The following is a 22,764-nucleotide window of genomic DNA, read 5'->3' as shown; positions in this document are numbered from 1 at the left end:
AAGATTGTGTGATTATGTGTTAATAGGTGTACTGTATTTCTGAAGTGCCTGTTTTGCTGTTTCCAGTCTTTTAAAACTGATTTCAGGTGCTTTATGTTTGCTCACAATTAGTCAGTTAATGGACTTAATGTTTCAAGTATTAATCCTGTGTCCTGCATGCTTGCTTGTTTGAATAAAAAGTATTATTACCAAAAATACTCTTCTAGATTCTTATCCCAAGTTTCATTTATCACATAGTTTTTGTTCCAGTGTTTCTGTTGATGTTTACATGCCTTCACCATACACACTTTAACTCTGTGCATAGTAAAAGTGTCTCCACTTCTCTTCTGGTGTTTTCATTGCATTTACGCTTCATGTGTCTGTGTTTTTATCTTACCGTGCTGCAAAAACAATTCTCTTTCAAGAAAAAATAAGGCACCTAATTCCAATAATTATTTCTCTTATTACCTGGATAATTTTGCATCATAACCGAGGGCATGCCTCTGTACCCAGGGTGGCTGGGCTCGTAGCCCTGGCTGTAGGCATAAGGTCCATGCATGTACTGCATGTATCCCTGGTGCTGGGCCAAAGAAGATGGAAACTGTATGTGGGGGGGTCGTGGCTCCTTCCCTTCCCCTCGGTGCTCCTCCAGGGGCAGCTGTGTCCTGCCCTCTTGGACATCCTTCACCTCCTCTTTCTGGAGTCCCTCCTTTGGTCGTAGCCTCTCTTCTTTCCCTTTCCTGTCTCGTTCTCGCTCCCTCTCGTCCTTCCACCTTTCCTCTTCCTGTAGTTTTGGAGCTTCTGAGTATTTACTGGGGTAGACGTAGGGCCACAACCGTGAATCCGACTCGTGCTAAGAAGAAGAAATGTAGGTTAGGACCACTGACTGTGGTGATATTTGAAGAGTCGTACAGCACAAACCACTGGATTCAACTGTACGCCGGCTTTTGGAGACAATCTGCTGCTATTCTTGCCTTGTGGGAATGTCTATAGTCTGTTGATAGACAATCTCATTTCTTGCTCTTTCCTTTTTTCACAGACAATTTTGAACATTGCATTTCACTTGAAGTCAATGTAAAGTTACACAAAACAAATTAAGATTCCTACAATGCCCTAAAAACAAAACTGATTGATTGATGCGGTACATATATATTGAGAAAATTTTGTCAAACTAAAATTCAGTTCCAAACTCACTTAAAAAATTGGAATTCTTTCAAATCTCTAACATTTGTTTAAATTTCCAAAATACTAAATTAGACCCACAATGGAACCGGCTTTTAGATTACATCCCTGACTATATGCATGTGCTTACATTATCACACAGTAACCTGATTTTTAGATATGCTTTATCTGTGTACCTAAGTGTTTTGTCGATTTGTTGTATTGTCCTGGATTAAAGTTTTGATGTTGCCGGCATGACCAGAGGCCTGTACTGCAAAGCAAGGTTTAGAGTTAGAGAGGGGTCTAACTTTGGGTCTGACCCTTGTTTTCATATCCACAACAATGGCTCAGTTCTTACCTAGAAGTATCGTTATGGTAACTTAAGCTCCACACATACTCTGAAGCAGGTTATGGTAACAACAAAACAGCGCATATAAAACCAGTGCCTACTGATCAATCAGTTCTCTTCCTATGAATCCCTTGAAACTCGAGGCACAAATAGCAAGAGGGGTCTCTGAAGAAGGCAAAAACGTTGTCATTTAAGACCTTTTCTTTTTCTGATGAGCATAGAGGGACAGATATAGATTCTGGGTGGAGGGAACTCCAGTCTTCTTTGCTTTGTTTATCTGTTGACTACAAGCAATTTCAAAGCAACTGTATTTTTCTAAAGGGCTTTGTATAGAGTTATTCCATCTAAAAACACCACATTGTTTGAACAACTTCTGCTGACCAGTCTCTGAGTTGGCAAAAATTTTGTATCATAAAATACTGACATTTATACAGATATTTGGGAAATCGTAGCTCAATATAACAAACATTTTTGAGTTATTATTATTTTTTATTTTTTTAATTTCCCATTGACCCACCTTCCAATATAAATAATTAAAAACACATTTTTAAAATGGGCATAGGTTTCATTTTTGACACCACTTTGCAGGCATAAATGCTAGTTTGAAAGAGACGTGTCATAAAGTTCTGCAATTTCTTTGTTAATTGTCTGCATTGGGTCATTATAGCATCATAAAACCATGACTAACTACATAAATCTGGTGCTTTATGCTTTAACATACATTGTCATACATTGGTAATCTGATGTACCACTGTGAGCAAAACCATAGTGGTAAATTTTATCACATAATCATTGTGGACTCAACTGTTTCATAGGATCAAAACTGATTTTCTTGCGTTGTGCTTCATTGGGAATAAACTTTGCTTTCAAGAAGAATGTCTCAAGCTGAACAAAGCATGTGTACATGTATATATATATATATATATATATATATATATATATATATATATATATATATGTATATATATATATATATATATATATATGTGTGTGTATATATATATATGTGTGTATATATATATATATATATATATATATATATATATATATATATATATATATATATATATATATATATATATATATATATATATATATATACACACACAGTTACTGCTTAAGCATTTCCTCCCAAATATATCTTCTAAAACTTAGTATAACAATACATTGAACTGATGTGATGGCCAAAGTGACTGAAAATGATGTTATATACCTATATTAAAAAATATATATTTTCTAAGGTATATATAAACAAACATTTTGAAATTCTAAAACTCTGTTGTACTTGGATTAGATTATCTAGTTGTTGTTTTTTTGTAATACATTTTGTCATACCTGCTCAATCAGTTTCTAAATTCAATATAAATAATTTTTTAACTAAATATTTCATCTCAAGAAGTATTCTGTATTCTATTATTGTGACATGCAAGAACATATGGTTCAGAAAATATCACTAGCTGACATCTGCATTATCAATGTTTTTGACAATGTGTGGTTAAGATGGGACTTTACATGACTGCTTCAATTGTTTTTGATGTTTTATCTGACCCATAATCAGAGAATATCTGATCTATTTGTCCACTATTGCAGATTCTGGGTCAATGGCATGATAAGAAATAACAGCAATTTTTTGAAAGGTTTTTATCTTTAATAGTTCCTGAGATATTGTCCAAACATAACCTCAAATTTCAATTTCCAAAATAATATTCTGAAAGAGGACTGAGGGGAGTTTTTTGAAAAAAATTTACTCAGAAAAGTCCTTGATATATTGATCTAATATTTCTCATATACTTAAAAAAATAAACTACATAAAAATGTTTCAAGTCAGTTAGAGATGGGCAGGCAAAATGACCCTGATGGTTTGAGATTAAATAAATCTATAGTGATAGAATTTTGAAACAGACTGATCAAAGCACTAAAGCCTGTACTTGTTTACTTGTTATATGATTTGCAGTAAGCCTACTTACCGGTTTGAATGATGTTTTAATATTTGCTCTTTACTTGCTTCCAAGACCGTTTAACGCCGCCAGGGTTTCAGCTGAAAGAATAAGGCTAAATTGTCTTACATGTCATACGAACATCTAAGCAGCACATTTAATGGAATTCACATTAGTTACAGTCAGATTTACAGGTACAGCTCAAATAATTAGAATATTGTGAATAATTTTTTCCCCTAATGTAATTAAAAAGATAAACTTTCATATATTCAATATTCAGTACACGTAAAGAGAAGCATTTAGTCCATATTTTGTTTTAAGTTTGATGATAGTGGCTTATAGCTGATGAAAATCATTTATCTAGCATTTCAAAATATTACAATATTTGATTGAGTTTAAATAATTATTCAAGCATATATATATATATATATAGAGAGAGAGAGAGAGAGAGAGAGAGAGAGAGAGAGAGAGAGAGAGAGAGAGAGAGAGAGAGAGAGAGAGAGAGAGAGAGAGAGAGAGAGAGAGAGAGAGAGAGAGAGAGAGAGAGAGAGAGAGAGAGAGAGAGAGAGAGAGAGAGAGAGAGAGAGAGAGAGAGAGAGAGAGAGAGAGAGAGAGAGAGAGAGAGAGAGAGAGAGAGAGAGAGAGAGAGAGTATCTCGGTCTAATTTAGTAGACGTAATCATGTTGCTGAAACGGGTGGATGTTGGCAGAGTGCTGTATTGAAGCTTATTAACGGAGCTTCACAGTGGAAGAGTGGATTGAAGCTGGTGTCAGTGTGTCAAGAGCCACCAAGCACAGACGTCTTCAGGAAAAATATCCTAATATCAAGCCACTCCTGAACCAGTTAAAAGGTCTTACCTGGACTGAGGAGAAAAGAACTGGGCTGTTGCTCAGTGCTCCTCTTTTAAGATAAAAGGAAATTTCACATTTCATTTGGGAATCAAGACCCTAGAGTCTGGAGGAAGTAGAGTGGAGAGACACAGGATCCAAAGTGTTGGAAGTACAGTGTGAAGTTTCTCCAGTCTGTGTTGGTATGTGAAGTTCAAAATCAATGTAGCCACCTTCCAGGACATTTGAGAGCTTTATAGCTTTATAGAGATACATATTTTCTTTTGTAGCAGGACTTAATACCTGCTCATAGTCTCAAAACTGCTACCAAATTGCTTGCTGACCATGATATTACTGTGTTAGACTGGCCAGCCAAGTCATCTGACCTGAACTCCACAGAAACCCATATGGTGTATTTTCAAGGGACAGATGAGAAACAGTTGACCCAAAAATACAGATGAGCTGAACTCTGCTATCAAAGCAACCCAGGCTTCAATTTAACCTCGGCAATGCCACAGGCTGATTGCCCCCACAACATGCCACATCTATGCAGTATTTAGTGATAAAGGAGCCCAAACACTGTAATGTATGATGTATAAACACACATACTTTTAGGAGTTGGACATTTCTGTATTGTCTATGATTAAACTTAGGGAATATTCTATATCCTAGATTTCTGAATTTCAGGAACTACAAGCCATAATGATCAAATTTAAAACAAACAAAAAATAAGTCCTGGAATATTTTACTTTGTATAATGAATGTAGAATATATGAAAGTTTACCTTTTTGAATTAAATTACAAATATTGCGTTTTTTTGAGCTGCATCTGTACTTTTTTTTTCTGAATGATGAGGCAGTGATTATGTGAATGTGTAATTTACAAGGCTTATCACTGTCAGCAATTTTTTAACCAGCTTTCTTTCTTGCTTTGGCTGCAGCAGCAGTACTACTTTTAGCCTGTATTATATATTTTCAAATATTGTTTTAGGAGTGTAGTTTGTTCATTCTGTGAGAAATAAGTGGCTGTAGACCTGTCCATGTTTGCAATTGGTTGTCTGGTGTCAATCGCAAACATGGACCATTTATGTGAACGTTTTTTTTTGTTTGTCTTTTTTTTTGCTAGATTCAGAAACCCTGGGTTGACTTAACGAGTTGATAACCAGCTTCATATGACCGCTTAGCAAGACCATGGTAATTACGATTTGTGAAGCCACATAACGCAAACATAATCTGGTTATGTTGAACTTACTTTGTAGTACAGGCCCCAGGTCTCCCTAGGTTAAATAATTAAAATCAAAATTATATTATAAATGTAGCTGCTGAAGAACAGACAGTCCCCTTCTAAAACTGATCCAGTGGAAATTGAAACCATGATGGAGACTGAGTGTAGCTGAAAGACAATACAGCCGGATCCTGTGTAGACATAAAATGCAGTTACCTGTCTGTACCACAAGGTAGATTCTACACCAGTCGGTCTGCCTGATTCCATCCCTGATTTAGCCTCCTCCTTTCCATGATGCCCTGCTTCACTCAGCTTGATCTTCAGGCCCTCAGCTTGGGCAGTGAGGGATTTGGGGTCTTCTGCCTTTGCCATGATGACTGACTTGGCTTGTTCTGAAACAGCTGTGGGCTCCTTCAACTTGGCTGGGTTAAGTATTCCTTTAGAACCCAGGTCAGTGAGACTGGGAGGTCTGGACAGATTAGGGGTCACTGTGGCTTTCTGCTTCCACTCATCTCTCCCATAAGCCTCACGCTCTTTGCCCTCGGTCTTCTTTTCAGCTTGCCGCTGCCTCTCCTCATACTGCTGGCGGTAGGCAGGGTTAGAGGCCAAAAGGTGGGCATGGTAGGCCTGATCAGGGGAGTAGGAGTAAGCAGGAACATAGTATTGATTGTAGTACAAAGGCTGGGAGTACATGTTGGACCGCTGCTGAATGACTGATGGCTGCTGAGGCCCAGACTCCGCCTTCCTGTCCTCCTGAGGCTCCACTTTCAATTTGCCCTCCTCTCCCACCTCTAGCTCCTCCTCCTTCTTCACCTGCACTCCTTCCACATTAGGCAGGGCAGCAGGTGCTCCTGGGCTGGTGTTGGGATAGCTGGGGGAGTAGTAGGAGTCGTAGTTGGGGTAGTATGGCAATTCCTTACATGGAGTCTGAGGAGGAAACAGCGCCTTCTTTGCACCTTCACGAGGTCCTTGGTCAGGTTCTGACTTGACCTTCACACCCTCTGCCTTGCCCTCTCCGTCCTCCCCCACGTCAGAGATGTCAGAGTATGCCGGGCTGCTGGTCTTCACTGATGTGTTGTCAGCACCATTCTGGTTGAGGTGGAGGGCGGGTGCAAGACCAGCTTCCATCCTGCTAGCCACACCGATGGACGGGCTGGGAGCATTGTCCGAGAAGCTGTACACCTTGTCAGCCTCAGCTTTAATGCTCGCCAACCGGCTCTGATGAGCTTCTGTGGAGCCATTAAGAAAAGTGTCTGACGACTCAGAGTAGGGGCTCTTCCCCTCTTCGGACTTTCCTGCCTTACCCATTGCCTTTGTACTTTCCCCTTCCTTTCCTCCCTCCCTCTTCTTCTTGTCTTTTTTCTTCTTGTCTTTGGCAAGGGCAGGGCTGGAAGCGAGGTCAGTGAGTGGAGGGGGTTTAGGCTGGATGTTCTTCATCTGGGGGCTCTTGGGTACAGACTGTACCACTGAACCCAAAGCAGGTGAGGATGCCTGCAATGAATACGGTGACGGGACTCCAGGGGCACTGTGGGCCACAGGGCGAGCTAGCTTCAAGCTTTTCTGCATCAGCTTATCAGATTTACCTCCTGCCACAATTTTTTTTCCCTTTCTATCATCCAACCCATCGTTGCTGGCCTCATCGGTCAAACATGCCCCCTCCTCACCACCGTCTGTTACCTCAGGTTCAGTGTCCACTGTCTTCTTCCTTCCCTTTGTACATAGCTTGCCTGATGAGGGAGAAGGAGCATCAAAGCCCCGTATCTTAGGTGTAGTGGAGCGGGCGGGGGAGAAGGCGGTACCGTTGCAGGAAGATGGGTCAGGATGGACGGCAGCATCATCCCCATATTCACTGTCTCCTTCCTGGTCTAATCGGATGTCATGGTCATTATGGGCACGTGCCTGGTGGTACTTTAGTCCATTGATATGCTTGTACTTCTTGTTGCAATTGGGATGGGGACAGTCAATGAGTATAGGGGAGGGGCACGTCCGGTCCAATTGCGGAGGAGGCAGGGGGTCAGTTTTACCTCCTGCAAGAGGGGGCCCAGTGCCAGTTGAGTTGGTTCTCATGCGCTTTGAAGCTTTGGTATCTTCAGAGCTGGAGGTAGGCTCCATATCAGAGGAAGGTTTAGTCTTCCTCTTGGCAGAAGATGGGCTAGCCTTGGCATCTTCACCACACCCAGTTGTCTGGCTGCCCCGTCGTCCTTTGCTGTTTGTAGCAGAACCACGCGTCTTGCTGCAGCTGCTGCTGCTGTTGCCTTTGTTGTCTGAGGAGTTGCTGTTGTCGTTTAATGTTGTGTTGCTGCTAGGACGCATCCTCTTTCCCCGACCACGACCGCTTCGCATCTCCACGTCACTGGTCGGAGAATCACAGAACCTGAAAACATGCATTTAGTCAGCAATGAATAGAAGCAGAAAAGTTGAAGAGGGAACTTAGTTTAATGAACTCTGATGATAACCAACTTTCTTCATCTGTACAATGGCATCCAGGGTTTTCTCTGGTAGGAAAATATAAAGTTCAACTTGTTTTCATGAGTGCTCTGTCAAACTTAAGGAGTAAACGGTCAAGCTCAGGTTGTCTACTGAAATTACAAAAAGTTTCAGAATGTATACCAATTTGTGCTGTCAAACAATTAAAATTTTTAATCAGATTAATCAAACGTTGCTGTGGATTCGTTTCGATTAATCACAATTTAATATCATTAATTTTTAAATCTACATTAATCATTAATCACGTTTCATTTTGCATGAGCAAACAGACTCAAGATACAGGATAACAGACTCAAGATGTGTGTGTGTGTGTGTGTGTGTGTGTGTGTGTGTGTGTGTGTGTGTGTGTGTGTGTGTGCGTGTATATATACACACACACACACACACACACACACACACACAAACATATATACACACAGCATTCATATTTCACACCAAGACAGCCAATGTGCTGTTTAATGTCTTCCATTTCCAGTTGGGTGGTTCTGCCACTACCGGATCAACTGCCCATTTGTACATGTGTGGCGGCAGGCGCAACGGTAAGTCCACTTGGACAAACTGCCCAAAATGTGTTGTCAGAGATGTTTCAGGGATTTTGAGCCATTATGGGCTGCAGATGGGTTAAGCGTGTTAAAATTTTTAATCAGATTAATCATGATGATGGATTCATCTGCATTAACGCATTACTTTTGACAGTCCTAATACCCGTATCACTACAAAATTACAAACACAGTCATTAACTATTCAATTCATATTGCTTAGTCTCAAGAATCATGGCGGAAAAGTCCATAAAGTTTATAGGCATCTGTTAGACTTTAAAACTAATCTGGGGTAGACTTGAGCAGGACTCCAAGCATTTTTTCAATTAAAGTATAAATCAATCAATTATTTTAAGAACAGAACAAAAACATTTTGCTCTATTTTTTTTATTTTTACTTTTTTTAAACTTTCCCTTAGCTTAATGGAATGTCTTTGAATGTCTTATTTAATTAAGACTGTATTTCAAACCTCAAAAATTCTGGGCATAAATGTTAGCATTTTAATTACTGAAACAAATAACGGATAATAATAATCCATGACTAGTTTTCCGCCATTGTCAATGACAAATTAATTTTCTAGGCTCTAGAACCAATAACTATTCTAGCTTACGAGCCAACCCACTTGTCTTGTGGCTTAAGAAAAATAGTTTTGTGTATATGTTTCTATACCTTGGTGGGGCCCAGTCATGTCTTGTGCAATCCAGCAGTGTTCCCACATAGGTCTTGTTCCTCCAGGTGACATTGACAACAAGCATTCCTATAGAAATATACATAGAAATTTAAAATACATATAAACAGGGCTGCAAGAAACCTTTGGGGCTTCAATAAAAAGCAACTGGACTTCTCTTTTAGGTTCCTGAAGACATTTCACCTTCGATCCGGTAGGCTTCTACAGAACTAATTGACTGGTAGGGAGTCCCACACATATAATCACCTCCACCTCACACAGCTTATGGTCCATTAGCGATCCCAGTCAACCAAGGACTTTCCCAACAGCAACACTTAAGGAGAGCTAGGCCCTTAAACAATAGCTGTGAAGCTGTCAGATCAGGGATGCCTCAATGTGTTAACACTTTGTTATAGGTGCTTGTTAAGTGGTGTCAAATCCCCCCTCCTCTGTTTAGAGACAGTTCTTCCAGTTTCACTCCTCTCTCAAAACATCTATCTCCTCTGCCCAGAATGTGTACAATGCTATCCTCAAAAGAATGTTCCTTATTGATTAGACTTAGGTGGAGTTTGAGTCCTCTCCTGAAGAGCTAGCTCTCCTGTGACATTCCTCAAGGGTTTTGGTCTATAAATTATCGACATCAACAAGGCATTTTCCTCCCAGAGAACTGCTGTTCAAATGATAGTTTCTCATTTTTGGACCATCCTTTGTAAACCCTTGAGATGGTTGTGCTGTTCTTTTCTGCTCTGTTAGTTGTGCTCTTTTTCCAGATTTGGAAGTTATGTGAAGCCTGTAAGTGCTGAGTTATTTGGACTCATTAATATTCCATTAGCCCTAGGAGCTGGGAGTGACTATAGCAATCTTACAGTCCCCATCAGTTAGTGAGAAGAAGCCTCTTGGATGAGAGGTAAAACATCTTTTAAGAACCTAAAAGAGAAATCCAGTTGGCTTTCACTGAAGCTCCTAGGATTACCACAAGTCATCCTGAATGTGGTTATCCTACAGAACTCTCCATATAGGACTGACTGTCTGAAGTCTGTACACTACTGGTCAAAAGTTTTAGAACACTCCAATATTTCCTTTTTTTTTTTTTAATTGGACATTATGCATGTTAATGTCTCATTGTACTGTGAAATGAAAACATAGAACAAATAAACAGATGAAGTGAAAATAAATCAATTTAGAAACCAAAATGTATTCTAAACTTTTGATCAAAGTAGCCACTTTTGGCAGATAAAATAGCTGAACACACTCGTGGCATTCTTTCCACAATGGACATCAAATATTCTTCAGCAAGTTCTTCCCAAGTCTGTTGCAGAAGTTCCCATAAATGTGCGCCACTTGTAGGTTGCTTTGCCTTCACTCTTCTGTCCAGTTCATCCCAAACCATTTCCATGTGATGTACGTCTGGAGACTGTGCTGGCCACTCTATGTTTTCAAGCTTACCATCTTGTTCTTTTTTGCTAAGATAGTTCTGGCATAGCTTGGACTTATGTTTTGGGTCATTGTCTTGCTGTTGGATGAACCCTTGACCAACTAAGAACATACCAGAGGGTACTGTATGGCGCTGTAGAGTGCTGCGGCAGCCGTTTTTGTTCAGGGTAACTCTCACTGTACAAGTCACCGACCCCAGATCCAGAAAAATGGCCCCAGTCCATCATGCTTCCTCCTCCATGTTTGACAGTATAAGTCACCGACCCTAGATCCAGAAAAATGGTCCCAGTCCATCATGCTTCCTCCTCCATGTTTGACAGTTGATGTCACACGCTGGGGAACCATCCTTTCGCCTACTTGATGAAAAATCTGACCAAAGATTTAAAATTTTGATTCATCAGTCCATGATACCTTCTTCCAGTCTTCAGTAGTCCATTGGTAGTGTTTCATGGCCCAAGCAAGCCTCTTTTTCTTATTCTGACGTTTTAGCAATGGCTTTCTTGCTGCCACTCGACCTGTCAAACCTGAAACTACAAGTCTTGTCTTCACAGTTGAAACTGAGACTTCTTACTACGACCACTATTGAGCTGTGCTTGAAGCTATTGTCCTGTGAGCTGTCTGTCACACAAGCTGTTGACTCTCAGAAACTTGTCTTATGATTCTGTTGTGGATTGGGGTCTTCCAGACTTCTTCCTGTCAGAGTTTCCCCCAGTTTCTGAATGCCTTTTGATGGTGAAGAAAACTGTACTCACTCACACATTGGCTTTCGTTGCAATTTCTCTGTAAGAAAGACCTACATTTTTAAGTGTTATGGTCTGTGTCTCTTCTAATGTTAATTGTTTTTTCCTCGCCATTTTTATAGCAACACACTACTTTCTGCAGTGCAATAGTTCAAATAATGCTCTCAAGGGTATGGTGCCACAGTGTGCTCCAACACTATTTTCATGCAGACAGTAATCAAGAAAAGTTGGGACACCTATAGGATTTGGTAGCACCATCTTTCAACGCTTGATCAATGTCCACTGCTGCAGAACAGCTTTAAGTTGTTAACCCATTTCTTGTTCCCTTTTTGTAGAATTCTGAAATGTACATTATTTTTCAGTTTTGGTTAACCTTATCTTTTTTTAATCTCTGGCAGTTAACCACTTACCTTTCTACCATTTCAAGCTATTCACTGGACCTAAATGACTTCAATTTCAATAAAAACCTGGAAAAATTGGGGCGTTCTAAAACTTATGACCAGTAGTGTATGTATGTGCCAAAACACGATCACCCTTTCCTTTATATGCTGTTGGTTCTGTGTGGCACCAAAACAGCCCTAACTCGCCAAGGCATGGACGGAGCAAAAACTTTGAAAGTACCCCGTGGTGTCTGGGCAACAAATGTTCCCAGACATTAGTAAGAGACCATCTCTGTCTTTCATGTTTCTGGTTCACGTTTTGTCATTTCAGAGATGCTCTGACCCAGTTGTCTGGTTATAGTGATTTGGCCCTTGTCAATATTATTCAGGTCTTTGTACCCGTCCAACACCGGTTGGATGAATGCTCAAATAACTACAGACTGTAGGACAAACGAAGAAACAGATTACATATTTATGGATCTGGGATTTCAATTTTTTGCTTTTTACATTTGGTTAGGTGAATTCTAGGAAAGTGGTTGTTGGCCTCACCGTCCTCAGTCTCCTGCCACACGATGCCTTCCAGGTTGACACTGGTGCCTGGCTCACAGGGTCCTAGACACTCTGGCTCAGTTGCTAATGCAGCATCAGCTGTGTTAACCGCAACTGAGCGTGTGCGAACCATGATTTGCTCACAGGGAGAAGAGATGTTGCTGCTGCTGGAGATGGGGCCGAGGAGGTGGAGAGAAGGAGGAGCAGTGGCAGAGACTTGAGATTCTGCCTGGAGTAGGGAGGAGAAGAAGTGTGAGTCACATACTAACTGAATACTTAGAGGACTTTCAGAATTTCACAAACAGGAAAATACTTTTTCACAGAAATACACACATCAACATGTCTACCCACAGTAACAGACTTGAACAGAAAGCAGCTATAACACAACTGGTTTGCAGCAGAAATCAGATAACATGTTTGCATGTCTTGTGGCAACCTGGTTACTCAAGAGCCTGAGTATACATAAACATGTCGATCACCTAACAACTGACTCATCTTCACGCATTTATACTTCTGTCATAACTAAAAAGAGATCTTGCTAATCAGACCTGTAGTTTTTTCTCTTTGGCAATGATTTGCCTTCAAATAACATTAGCTGCGACAGTGATCAAGTAATTAATTATGGCAACTGACTATTTTGATAATCCTAATGCTCTTTCCTACAGTGACAACATCCACAGCCATATTATCAGGTTTCTTTGTTTACATGACAGACAGCTGACTGTAACCTGGTGACTAATGTAAACAGCCATGAACAAAATTTTCCATCCACTTGTAAAGATCATGTATATAACCGCAGTCATGAATTTCAAATCACTACATACTATAACTCTGAACTTTCTATGATAGAATCACTGAAACGCGTGTCTTTGTCACAAAAAACAATCATGTATTTTGATTCTTCCATGGATTTATTACAGGTCTTCAGACAAAATCTGCTGGGTCAAAAATATACTATAATTTATTTAATATAATAATATAGTTTTCACTGTTTAGAAAGCTAGGTTAATCGACTGTCCTGAGTGGCATGGGTTCTTAAATTTTGTTAAGTGATTGAGGTTGGCTTCTGCTGGAGACTCCTCTTAGCCAATTTAAATAGTTCACATCTGATACACTCATTAGACTCAGCCACAAACACTACAGTGGGAAAGTCTGAGAAGCTCAGTAAACATCTGAAAAAGCAAATCATTGACTATAGCAAGTGTAGCGGACTGAGTAGCAGAACATTCCAAAGCAACACACACAGAATCCAGAGACCTTTACTCAGAGCTGTAAATGTGGACATGGGGAGGGCTAATAGTCAGATCTCAGAATTAATATCCGGGGGGGGGGGGCTAATAGTTGGATCTCAAAATTAATATCCGGATACCACCGTCAAGACCGAATTTTCGGATATTCGGGTCCAGCGCTAGTGCAGAATGACCACTCACGGCCCTTTTGGAGACAACAAGATGTCTCCTACCTCCACCAGAACCTGATAAAGGCCATACAGTGTCAATTGTGAGGAAAACCACACTTCTGGAGATGAGGAGATTGCATTCTTGATGGTGACCTTCTGATCTTTCTCTCCTCCTAACACACAGAACTTTCTATACCACAATGACGTGAACAGTTTACATTTGAAATTTTGGAAATTAAGCATCACTGGAATGATGATCCCAAATTCTGGACTCAGTCTATGATACCAGGTTAGGATTAGGGTTAGTTACCGGTATCAAAGAACAGGAGGAATACAAGCAAGACATGTTGAGCCTAAGGTCAGAGTTTTCAGTATCATGAAGGTGGCTCTCTTTTTATCAGGTTAGATTTCCATGCTAACCTATGGTGCAGACCTGACCTGGTCAGGAGCAGGTTTTGTTAAGAGTTTCTGATTTAAATCGGCTGTAAGAAGTGTGAGCGATACAGATTCTCAACTGAGGGAAATGTTTTATCTGTAAATATGTTGAGCTGAATATTACTAAAACCACTGAATGAAGCAGCTCAGTATCACACACTATATGCATCGCATTGCTTACTGGTAAGCCAGTAATCCATTGGTTACTGGTAATCCAACGTGCATTCAGTTGGTGATGAAGAAAATGCATAAATATATTATGTTTGGTCCTGATTTTCAGTTAAGTCCTTTTAAACTTCTGGTACTGCAGCTGATAGAACATTGATTAGAACATTGATTATTCTACTGGTATTTATTTATTTACAGAGAATATTCAATCAATAACATTAATTTGGCCAAAAATTTAAGTGATATCCTGCATTATGGGGCCGTGTCAGACCTAAACGCAGTTCAAGACAATATCATGCTTGAATATATGAAGTTCAAAGTTTAACAGCTTTATTGTGCAACTTTTAGAAATCAGCGGCTGCACTGATGGGTAAAATAGATACACTACGCACATTTAACAGTTTTCTACCAGCATTCCTGTCTTGCATCATTTCCAGTCGCAGGGCTTTATACCATCATATATTTTTCTATTCCCTATTGTTCTCCATTAAAACAATCTGCTGACTGAAGTCGTTGCACACGATTTTATTTTGTGTGGAAAAAGAGTCACCTGACACGTTAAATGCCCACTTTTATGTAAACACACAGAGTCTAAAGCTGAAAGTCTGAGTTGAAAGAGAAAGTTGATGACCTCCTTTATGATACACTATATTGTCAAAAGTATTGGCTCACCCATCCAAATAATCAGAACCAGGTGTTCCAATCACTTCCATGGCCACAGGTGTATAAAATCAAGCACCTAGGCATGCAGACTGCTTTTACCAACATTTGTGAAAGAATGGGTCGCTCTCAGGAGCTCAGTGAATTCCAGCGTTGAACTGTGATAGGATGCCACCTGTGCAACAAATCCAGTCGTGACATTTCCTGGCTCCTAAATATTCCACAGTCAACTGTCAGCTGTATTATAAGAAAGTGGAAGTGTGTGGGAATGACAGCAACTCAGCCACCAAGTGGTAGGCCACGTAAACTGATGGAGTGGGGTCAGCGGATGCTGAGGTGCATAGTGCCAAGAGGTCGCCAACTTTCTGCAGAGTCAATCGCTACAGACCTTCAAAATTCATGTGGTCTTCAGATTAGCACAAGAACAGTGCTTCAGCAGAGCTTCATGGAATGGGTTTCCATGGCCGAGCAGCTGCATCCAAGCCATACATCACCAAGTGCAATGCAAAGTGTCAGATGCAGTGGTGTAAAGCATGCCGCCACTGGACTCTAGAGCAGTGGAGACACCTTCTCTGGAATGATGAATCGCGCTTCTCCATCTGGCAATCTGATAGACGAGTCTGGGTTTGGCGGTTGCCAGGAGAACCATACTTGTCGGACTGCATTGTGCCAAGTGTAAAGTTTGGTGGAGGGGGGATTATGGTGTGGGGTTGTTTTTCAGGAGCTGGGCTTGACTCCTTAGTTCCAGTGAAAGGAACTCTGAATGCTTCAGCATACCAAGACATTTTGGACAATTCCATGCTCCCAACTTTGTGGGAACAGTTTGGAGCTGGCCCCTTCCTCTTCCAACATGACTGTGCACCAGTGCACAAAGCAAGGTCCATAAAGACATGGATGACAGAGTCTGGTGTGGATGAACTTGACTGGCCTGCACAGAGTCCTGACCTCAACCCGATAGAACACCTTTGGGATGAATTAGAGTGGAGACTGAGAGCCAGGCCTTCTGGTCCAACATCAGTGTGTGACCTCACAAATGCGCTTCTGGAAGATTGGTCAAAAATTCCCATAAACACACTCCTAAACCTTGTGGACAGCCTTCCCAGAAGAGTTGAAGCTGTTATAGCTGCAAAGGGTGGACCGACGTCATATTGAACCCTATGGATTAGGAATGGGATGTCACTTACATTCATATGCGAGTCAAGGCAGGTGAGTGAATACTTTTGGCGATATAGTGTATCTGTTATCTCTGACTAAGGTTTTAGCTTTTGTTGAGCCGACTTACACAAAGAAAGCCTGGCTTAAAGGTTGTTTTGAACTGACAGACTGGGATTAGTTTTTTACTGACTCTGATTTTAACATGCTAACATCTTATATTTCATTCTGTGAGGACACTGTCACTCCCACCAAACAAATAACAATACATCCCAAACAATAGGAAATGGGTGACAAAGGACATGAAAATCTGCCTGGTCCAAAAGAAAAAGGCCTTCTTACAAGGAGACAAACTCACGGTGAGGGAGCTGGAGAAGGAGCTCAGAAAGATGGTGAAGCTGGCTAAAATCACCTACAAAAAGTGGAGCAAAAATTGACTTTCGGAAATGCAAGGGAGGTATGGCAGGGGTTAAACGTCATGATGGAAAGAGCCTGAAAACCTGCAGTGGTTTACTGCCCAGACCCCACCTCCTTTACAGAACAGCTCAACACCTTCTTCACCCGGTTTGACAGCAGCAGTACACCAGTCACCTGGACCTGTCCACTTTCCATCTCACCCCAGGAAGAAGCCCTCACCATCGCGAGCAGCTGGTGACCTCCATCCTGCACAGAGTCAACCCACACAAGGCCTCTGGCCCTAAGAGGCTCAAAGGCAAAGTGCTCAGAGACTGCTCCACTCAGCTAGGTGGAGTCCTCACCAGACTCTTATAGCTCCTTTTGGACTTGGGGTGTGTCCCTAATCTGTGGAAGAAATCCACCATCATCCCTATTCCCAAAAAAACTCATGCTAAAGAGCTGAAGGACTACACACTAGTGGCCCATGGAGTGAGTGGTAGGCGACTACCTGTCAGATATGCTGTCACACAAACTGGACCCCTTTCAGTTTTGCTATAAGGCGAAACGTGGAGTATAGGATGCATGGTTCACACTTTTAGACACTATCACCAAACAACTGGACTCTACACACCCCCACACCAGGATTTTATTCAAGGACTTCTCCTCTGCTTTTAAAACTGTACACACAGATACACTACAGCACCACCTCTCATACCTTCAGGTTCACTCCACACTGATTTTATGGATTCAGAATTTTTTACATGACAGGCTACAGCAGGTATTTTTAAATGGTTTTAAATAAAGCAAGTTGATTTTAAACACAGGCGTCCCTCAAGGTTGTGTTTTATTCTCTTCTCTGTGTACACCAACAACATCTCCTGTAACAGTGAAGAAATGACTCTTTTTCAATAAATGGCTCTGGTGGCTCACTTGCCAGACAGCACTGCAGTGACCTGTTAGCAGCAGACAGTCAAGAACTTTGCCTGAGTTTTTGATAAAAATTCTCGAGCTTAACATCTTAAAAACAAAGGAGTTGTGTTATGGGGGCAGAGGTAAATCTCTGACACCCCTTTTAACACCCCTCAGTATCTAGGGTCAGTTTAAATATCTTGGAACAGAGATGACCAGCCTGTCGTACACCGAATCGGGCTGACTTGGTGTACAAAAAAAAGCACAACAGCGCCTTCACCTGCTGAGGAAACTGAGGACTTTAACCCTGGTTTACACTTCACTCATTGAATCCAACCTCACATTCAACATTTCATCCTGGTACAGCTCCCTCTCCACTAAACACAATAACAAAACTCTCCGTATTGTTTATCAGGGCAGCAAAACCATTGGTTCACCACAAACTCATGTCTCTGAACTGTATAACTGCTCTGTGATCAGGAAAGCCACCCTGATCACAGAGAGCCCCTCTCACCCCCTCCATCACTCCTTCCAGTTACTTCTATTAGGCCGATGTTACAAAGTCCCACTGGCCCGCAAAAACATCTATAAAAAAATTCTTTATTCCCACTGCATTAACCGCCTTGAATAAAATGAAACAAGACACTGAACACTGCATACATTTTTTTATCGGCTGCTGTTTCTTTTTAACATTTCCTTTAGACGTCTGTACTTTGTGAGCTTGTGTCTTAAGTGTGTTTTGATATGTGTTGCATTTTATTGTTGGAGCCTTGTCAAAGGAGAATATCTGTCACTGTTTGGGGCAGACAAAGTTTATCTATTCTATTCTATTATATTCTATTCCTGTTGAACTGGCTTTGTAGTTCAGCTGTCAGGTCATCACCACCAGTACTGGAGAAGAGCACATCATATTTGAAGTATGTATGGAAGATGCACACATGGGACACAAACCCTCCCTTTTTCTCTCTGTCGCAGCCATAAAAGACACAGAGACATTTATCCTCAGCATATAGAATTTGTAGGTCTTAATTTTTGTTACCATTGAATGTGCATTCTTGTATTCTTAGTTATAAAATAAATTTACCTTCTTGTATTGTGAAATTCCAGATGTCCATGCATGTTTAAATCTTTTATTATGTCAGGAACATGAGGTAAACATGAGATAAACATGTTACATTTGATATCATTTTAGTCCCAAGTTTAGCGGGATTTTGGATCTTTATTGATCGTAGATATTTACTAATTAACTTGAATGAATGTAAGAATTTCATTCATATTAGTCTCTTAAGGTATTTGGCCTCAGACCTCTCCTGGACAGTGAAGCTCAACACCACTCCTTGGGAGGAACACATCCATGATTGGTTAGATGCTGTTTTGAATTTGGCTCCAAAACTTTCTATATAAAAAGAAAGTCACTGGAATGTAACTATGGTTTTTATACTTGATTTCTTTTACTCTGTTTTTTTTTTTAAAAACTCGGGCTTAAAAGCTATTGCTTCTTACTTTTTATTTTTATGTGTCTCCTGACTACTTATTTTGGGCTCTTTCTATTATGTATCTCTGGCTTCCTTTAAAGTGTTCTTTGTGCTTCCTAAGTTCTTGAGGAACTTCTACAATGCAACAGCGTGAACATTTTCTTTTAACTATGAGTTTTGACTCTTAGTGATTTTACTTTGGCACTTTTAAATGCAACTATGCAAAGGTGCCGTCCTGTCTTTGCATTCCTGAACCAACTCATCCAGCAGATCCTCACATGAACTCATCCAGCAGCAGTCTCCCTCTCCCTCCTACAAAGGCTACACAAGTATCATTTTCTTTCTGTTAAACAGGTGAATTTAGAAATTGCAACTGGATTCCCAATTCCAAAGTGATTCTAAATTGATCATTGCTCTACCAATCGCTTCCAGTGACGATCATAGTTAATTAGTTTGTTCATTCATTCATTAATTCATTCAGTGTTTCTTGTTTTGTCATTATCATCTTATTATTTGTAGCATTAGTTAATAAATGTTCCATGTACAATTTTCATAGGTTCCACTGTGTACTTCTTTGTTTGGGAACTTGAGGTCAATGAAATCAGAGTTCATGACTTTCGATTATAAGACTGATTAATACAAGTAAACGTAATTATTTATATTCAATCTAAAATACTACTGATGAAGGTCTCAAAGATGGTCAATGTTAAATAAATCTGAGTAGTGCTAATGATAATAGGGCTGGACCCGAATAACCGAATATCCGGTCCCGACGGTGGTATCCGGATATTAATTTTGATATACCGAATTTCTGAACCACATGTAGGTGCTTGTCACAATAAAACAAAACAAAATTCATAGAATATTTTGAAACATGGAACACGTGATCACAAAATATTTTTTTTTAAAAAAGGTTATTTTTGCTAAATTTTTATAACTGATTTAGCAGGTACAAGTTGTACCATACAAACAAAAACATCACCTTCACATGTTCCACCCACCTAAACACTGTCACAGACCAGGCACAGCTCTCCATGACAACAGCAGCCTCTCTCAGCATGATAATGCAACCTGTCACACCACTACAAAAACTGTCCAGGAACAACTCAAGGAACACGACAAACTCTCCAGATCACGATCTGATCGATCAACTGTGAGATGAGCCAGAACAAACTTGATACATGGAGATCCCATCCCACAAACCACAAGATCTACAGTCGACATCTCAGTATCAAACACCACAGGGCACTGCCAGATATCCAGTTTCCATGCCTTGATGGGTCTGAGCTGTTATGGCGGCAAAAGTCTGATCTACACATTATTAGGCAGGTGGTACCGAATATTCGGATATTCATCATTAATAGGGCCCGAATATCCGGAGCCCAGAAACTGCTATTCGGTAAATGCATGCAATTTTAATCATAAAGTGTAGTTTCTACAGCAAGTCAAGAAAATCATTTGTAACCATTTCAAAGCTGCTACAGACCCTAAAATCATCTGTGCAAACCACTGTAAGTATGAAGTGTACGGTCCAGTTGTGTCACTGCCAGAGTCAGGAAGAAAACACAAGCTATAACCTGCTGCTGAGAACTAATTTGTTAGGATAGTCAAGAGTCAACCAAGAATCACCAAAAAGCAGGTCTGCAATGAATTAGAAGCTGCTGTCTGTGATTAAATGAAACAAAAATTGAGCTATTTGGCCACAAAGACCAGAAATATGTTTGGAGGAGAGAAGGATAGGCCTTTAAACCCAAGAACACCAAACCTACCTTACAATTACGCTCTGGGGCTGTTTTGGCACCATGGGAACTGTTGTTTTACACAAAGTAAATGTAATAACAAAGGTGGGTTATTACTTCCACATTCTCCAGGAAAACCTAAAATCATCAGCCAGAACACTGAGTCTTGGATGCATTTGGTTGTTTCAACAAGACAATGACTCCAAACACAAATCAAAAATGTTAAAGAAATGGCTAACTTAGGCTAAAATTAAGAGTTTAAACTGGTCTCCCCAAAGTCCTGACTCAAACCCCAGAAAGAAACAAGTCTGTGTCTGAAAGCCAACAAATTTAGTTTAACTGTACCATTGCTGTCAAGAGGAGTGGTCAAATACACAACCTGTAGCATGCCAGCAGTTTATGGACAGCTACAAAAATGCCTAGATGAGGTGAAAAGGAAAGGTCATGTGACCAAAGATCAGCATTTCTGTATGTATATTTTTGAGCCAGCTGACTGTCATATTTCCAGAAGACCTTTAATAAATCTATAAAAGAACTAAGCTGCATGGTGGTTTATGTGACAAAGACGCATGGATTTCAATGTTTTCATTACTGAAAATCCTGAGTTGTGAGTGTCATTGCAAACTCAAGACTGTCATGATAAATATGGTCTATACAAGTGTATGGAAAGTTTTGTTAACGACTGTATATAAATGAGAGTGTGGGAATCAGACCTATTGCCCCAGTGGGCAACGGTAATACTGTGAATAGAAATTCCTTGATGACCAGAACACAATTACGCCCCATAGGTTACGATTATGAAAGCAAAACATATGCTATATAGTTAGATTTACATCCTGAAATGCAAAACTGATTACCGGTATACTGATTATCAGTGGCATATTAGTAATGGGCAGTATGCTGGCTCATTAACACTGACGATGTCATACTAAAATCATGTGACAGTAGAATTATTTTATCATAAATAGGAGGAAGGAGAGGGATAAAAGAGAGACATGAGGAAAAGTGGTCGGGGGGAAGAAATTACATAGCACTGAATGGGGAAAGCAAATGAGAAAAAGAGGACAAAGAAGGAATAAAGAATAGGAAGAAAAACTGAGGAGTAGTGAAGAACAACCCTAACCCTGGGGGCAGTGGGAAGGTGTTAGCTGTCACCACAGATATGTTCCCAACTGCCTGTACTGAGACACCGGATCCTTTAATAGTGGAGGTGACACGAGCTCCATTCACTAAAGGTTCAGGATCAATTCATCTGTCACTCAAGTTTGAGTGCTAAAAACATTTTGTATTGTTGGTAAGGCTTTTCATGAGCATACTGCAAGAGCTTATAATGATGTGCTACAGTTATGAAGGGCACAAGAAAGGGATCCTGAAAGGATGATTTTGAATGCAAGGGCTTTTTGCTCTAAAAACTAACCCTTTTAAATCATAGTTTAACGCTTACTAATGTTGCACCAAACTTTTAATTAGCTGAAAATTAAGAAAGATTAAATGTCAACCTCTCTTTAAACCTCAATTTAGTTTTTACCCTGAGCCTTTACTACATTTAATTATGTTGCACCAAATCATTAAACTCCAATTTAAAATATGATCCAATATTATTTTTAAAATTGAAGAGGGTACCCTTCAAAATTGCTCACTTTTTGAGATAGACTCAGCAAATAAATCTTTGAAAGTTAGCAAATGTAGCACAATATTTGATGTGATCACATCTCTCCCCACAAAGTCATTAACATCTCGTGGCACTCCTGACTGGGCAAATTCATAACCTTTGTTGTGTGAACTGAGAGCAACTTTGTTGGGAATTCAGCTGTTGGAGACAAGCAAGCAGATGTCAACATCAGCTCAGGTTTGTTTCGGTGAAGCACAAGTGACATGAAGACCAAGAAGGGTCAGTCCAGCTGAAATCATCAGGGGCCTTCTGCTTGACCACATCTGATTTACTTGAATTTGTTTAATCATGAACTACGGCTATTTAAAATGATATCTATGAAATTTTAGCATGACATATCAAATATTTTCAATATTTAAAAAAAAAAAAAAGTCCACAGCCACACTTTCAGCACATTTTTTTCCACTCACTGAAACTTGGGCCTGAAATTTTCACTGTTATTTGTCATCACACCATTAATTCAGAAACTGCAATACTGGACAAGCA

The 22,764-nt window shown here is 40.2% G+C and overlaps 1 protein-coding gene across 7 annotated transcripts in view; it reads right to left on the bottom strand.

Annotated features, from left to right (window-relative positions):
• znf609a (zinc finger protein 609a) overlaps nt 1-22,764 on the bottom strand; it is a 37,886-nt gene that overhangs the window by 5,358 nt on the left and 9,764 nt on the right. For 6 of the 7 annotated variants that reach the window (XR_008601127.1, XM_055008981.1, XM_055008983.1 and 3 more), the window contains 4 exons: nt 12,274-12,502; nt 9,173-9,260; nt 5,694-7,851; nt 448-832 (listed from right to left, as the gene is read on the bottom strand). Coding sequence is in view for 5 of the 7 variants with exons in the window: in XM_055008981.1 (XP_054864956.1) it covers nt 448-832; nt 5,694-7,851; nt 9,173-9,260; nt 12,274-12,502 (2,860 nt within the window). In the remaining 2 variants the exon portion in view is untranslated. Of the gene's footprint in view, nt 1-447; nt 833-3,456; nt 3,528-5,693; nt 7,852-9,172; nt 9,261-12,273; nt 12,503-22,764 lie in introns of those variants that run through there. The other variant, XR_002746929.3, reaches the window with a different exon arrangement.

Source organism: Amphiprion ocellaris, chromosome 3, assembly GCF_022539595.1.
Source record: "Amphiprion ocellaris isolate individual 3 ecotype Okinawa chromosome 3, ASM2253959v1, whole genome shotgun sequence".
Classification (NCBI taxonomy): Eukaryota; Metazoa; Chordata; class Actinopteri; family Pomacentridae; genus Amphiprion; species Amphiprion ocellaris.
This window is presented reverse-complemented; position numbering and strand designations above follow the sequence as displayed.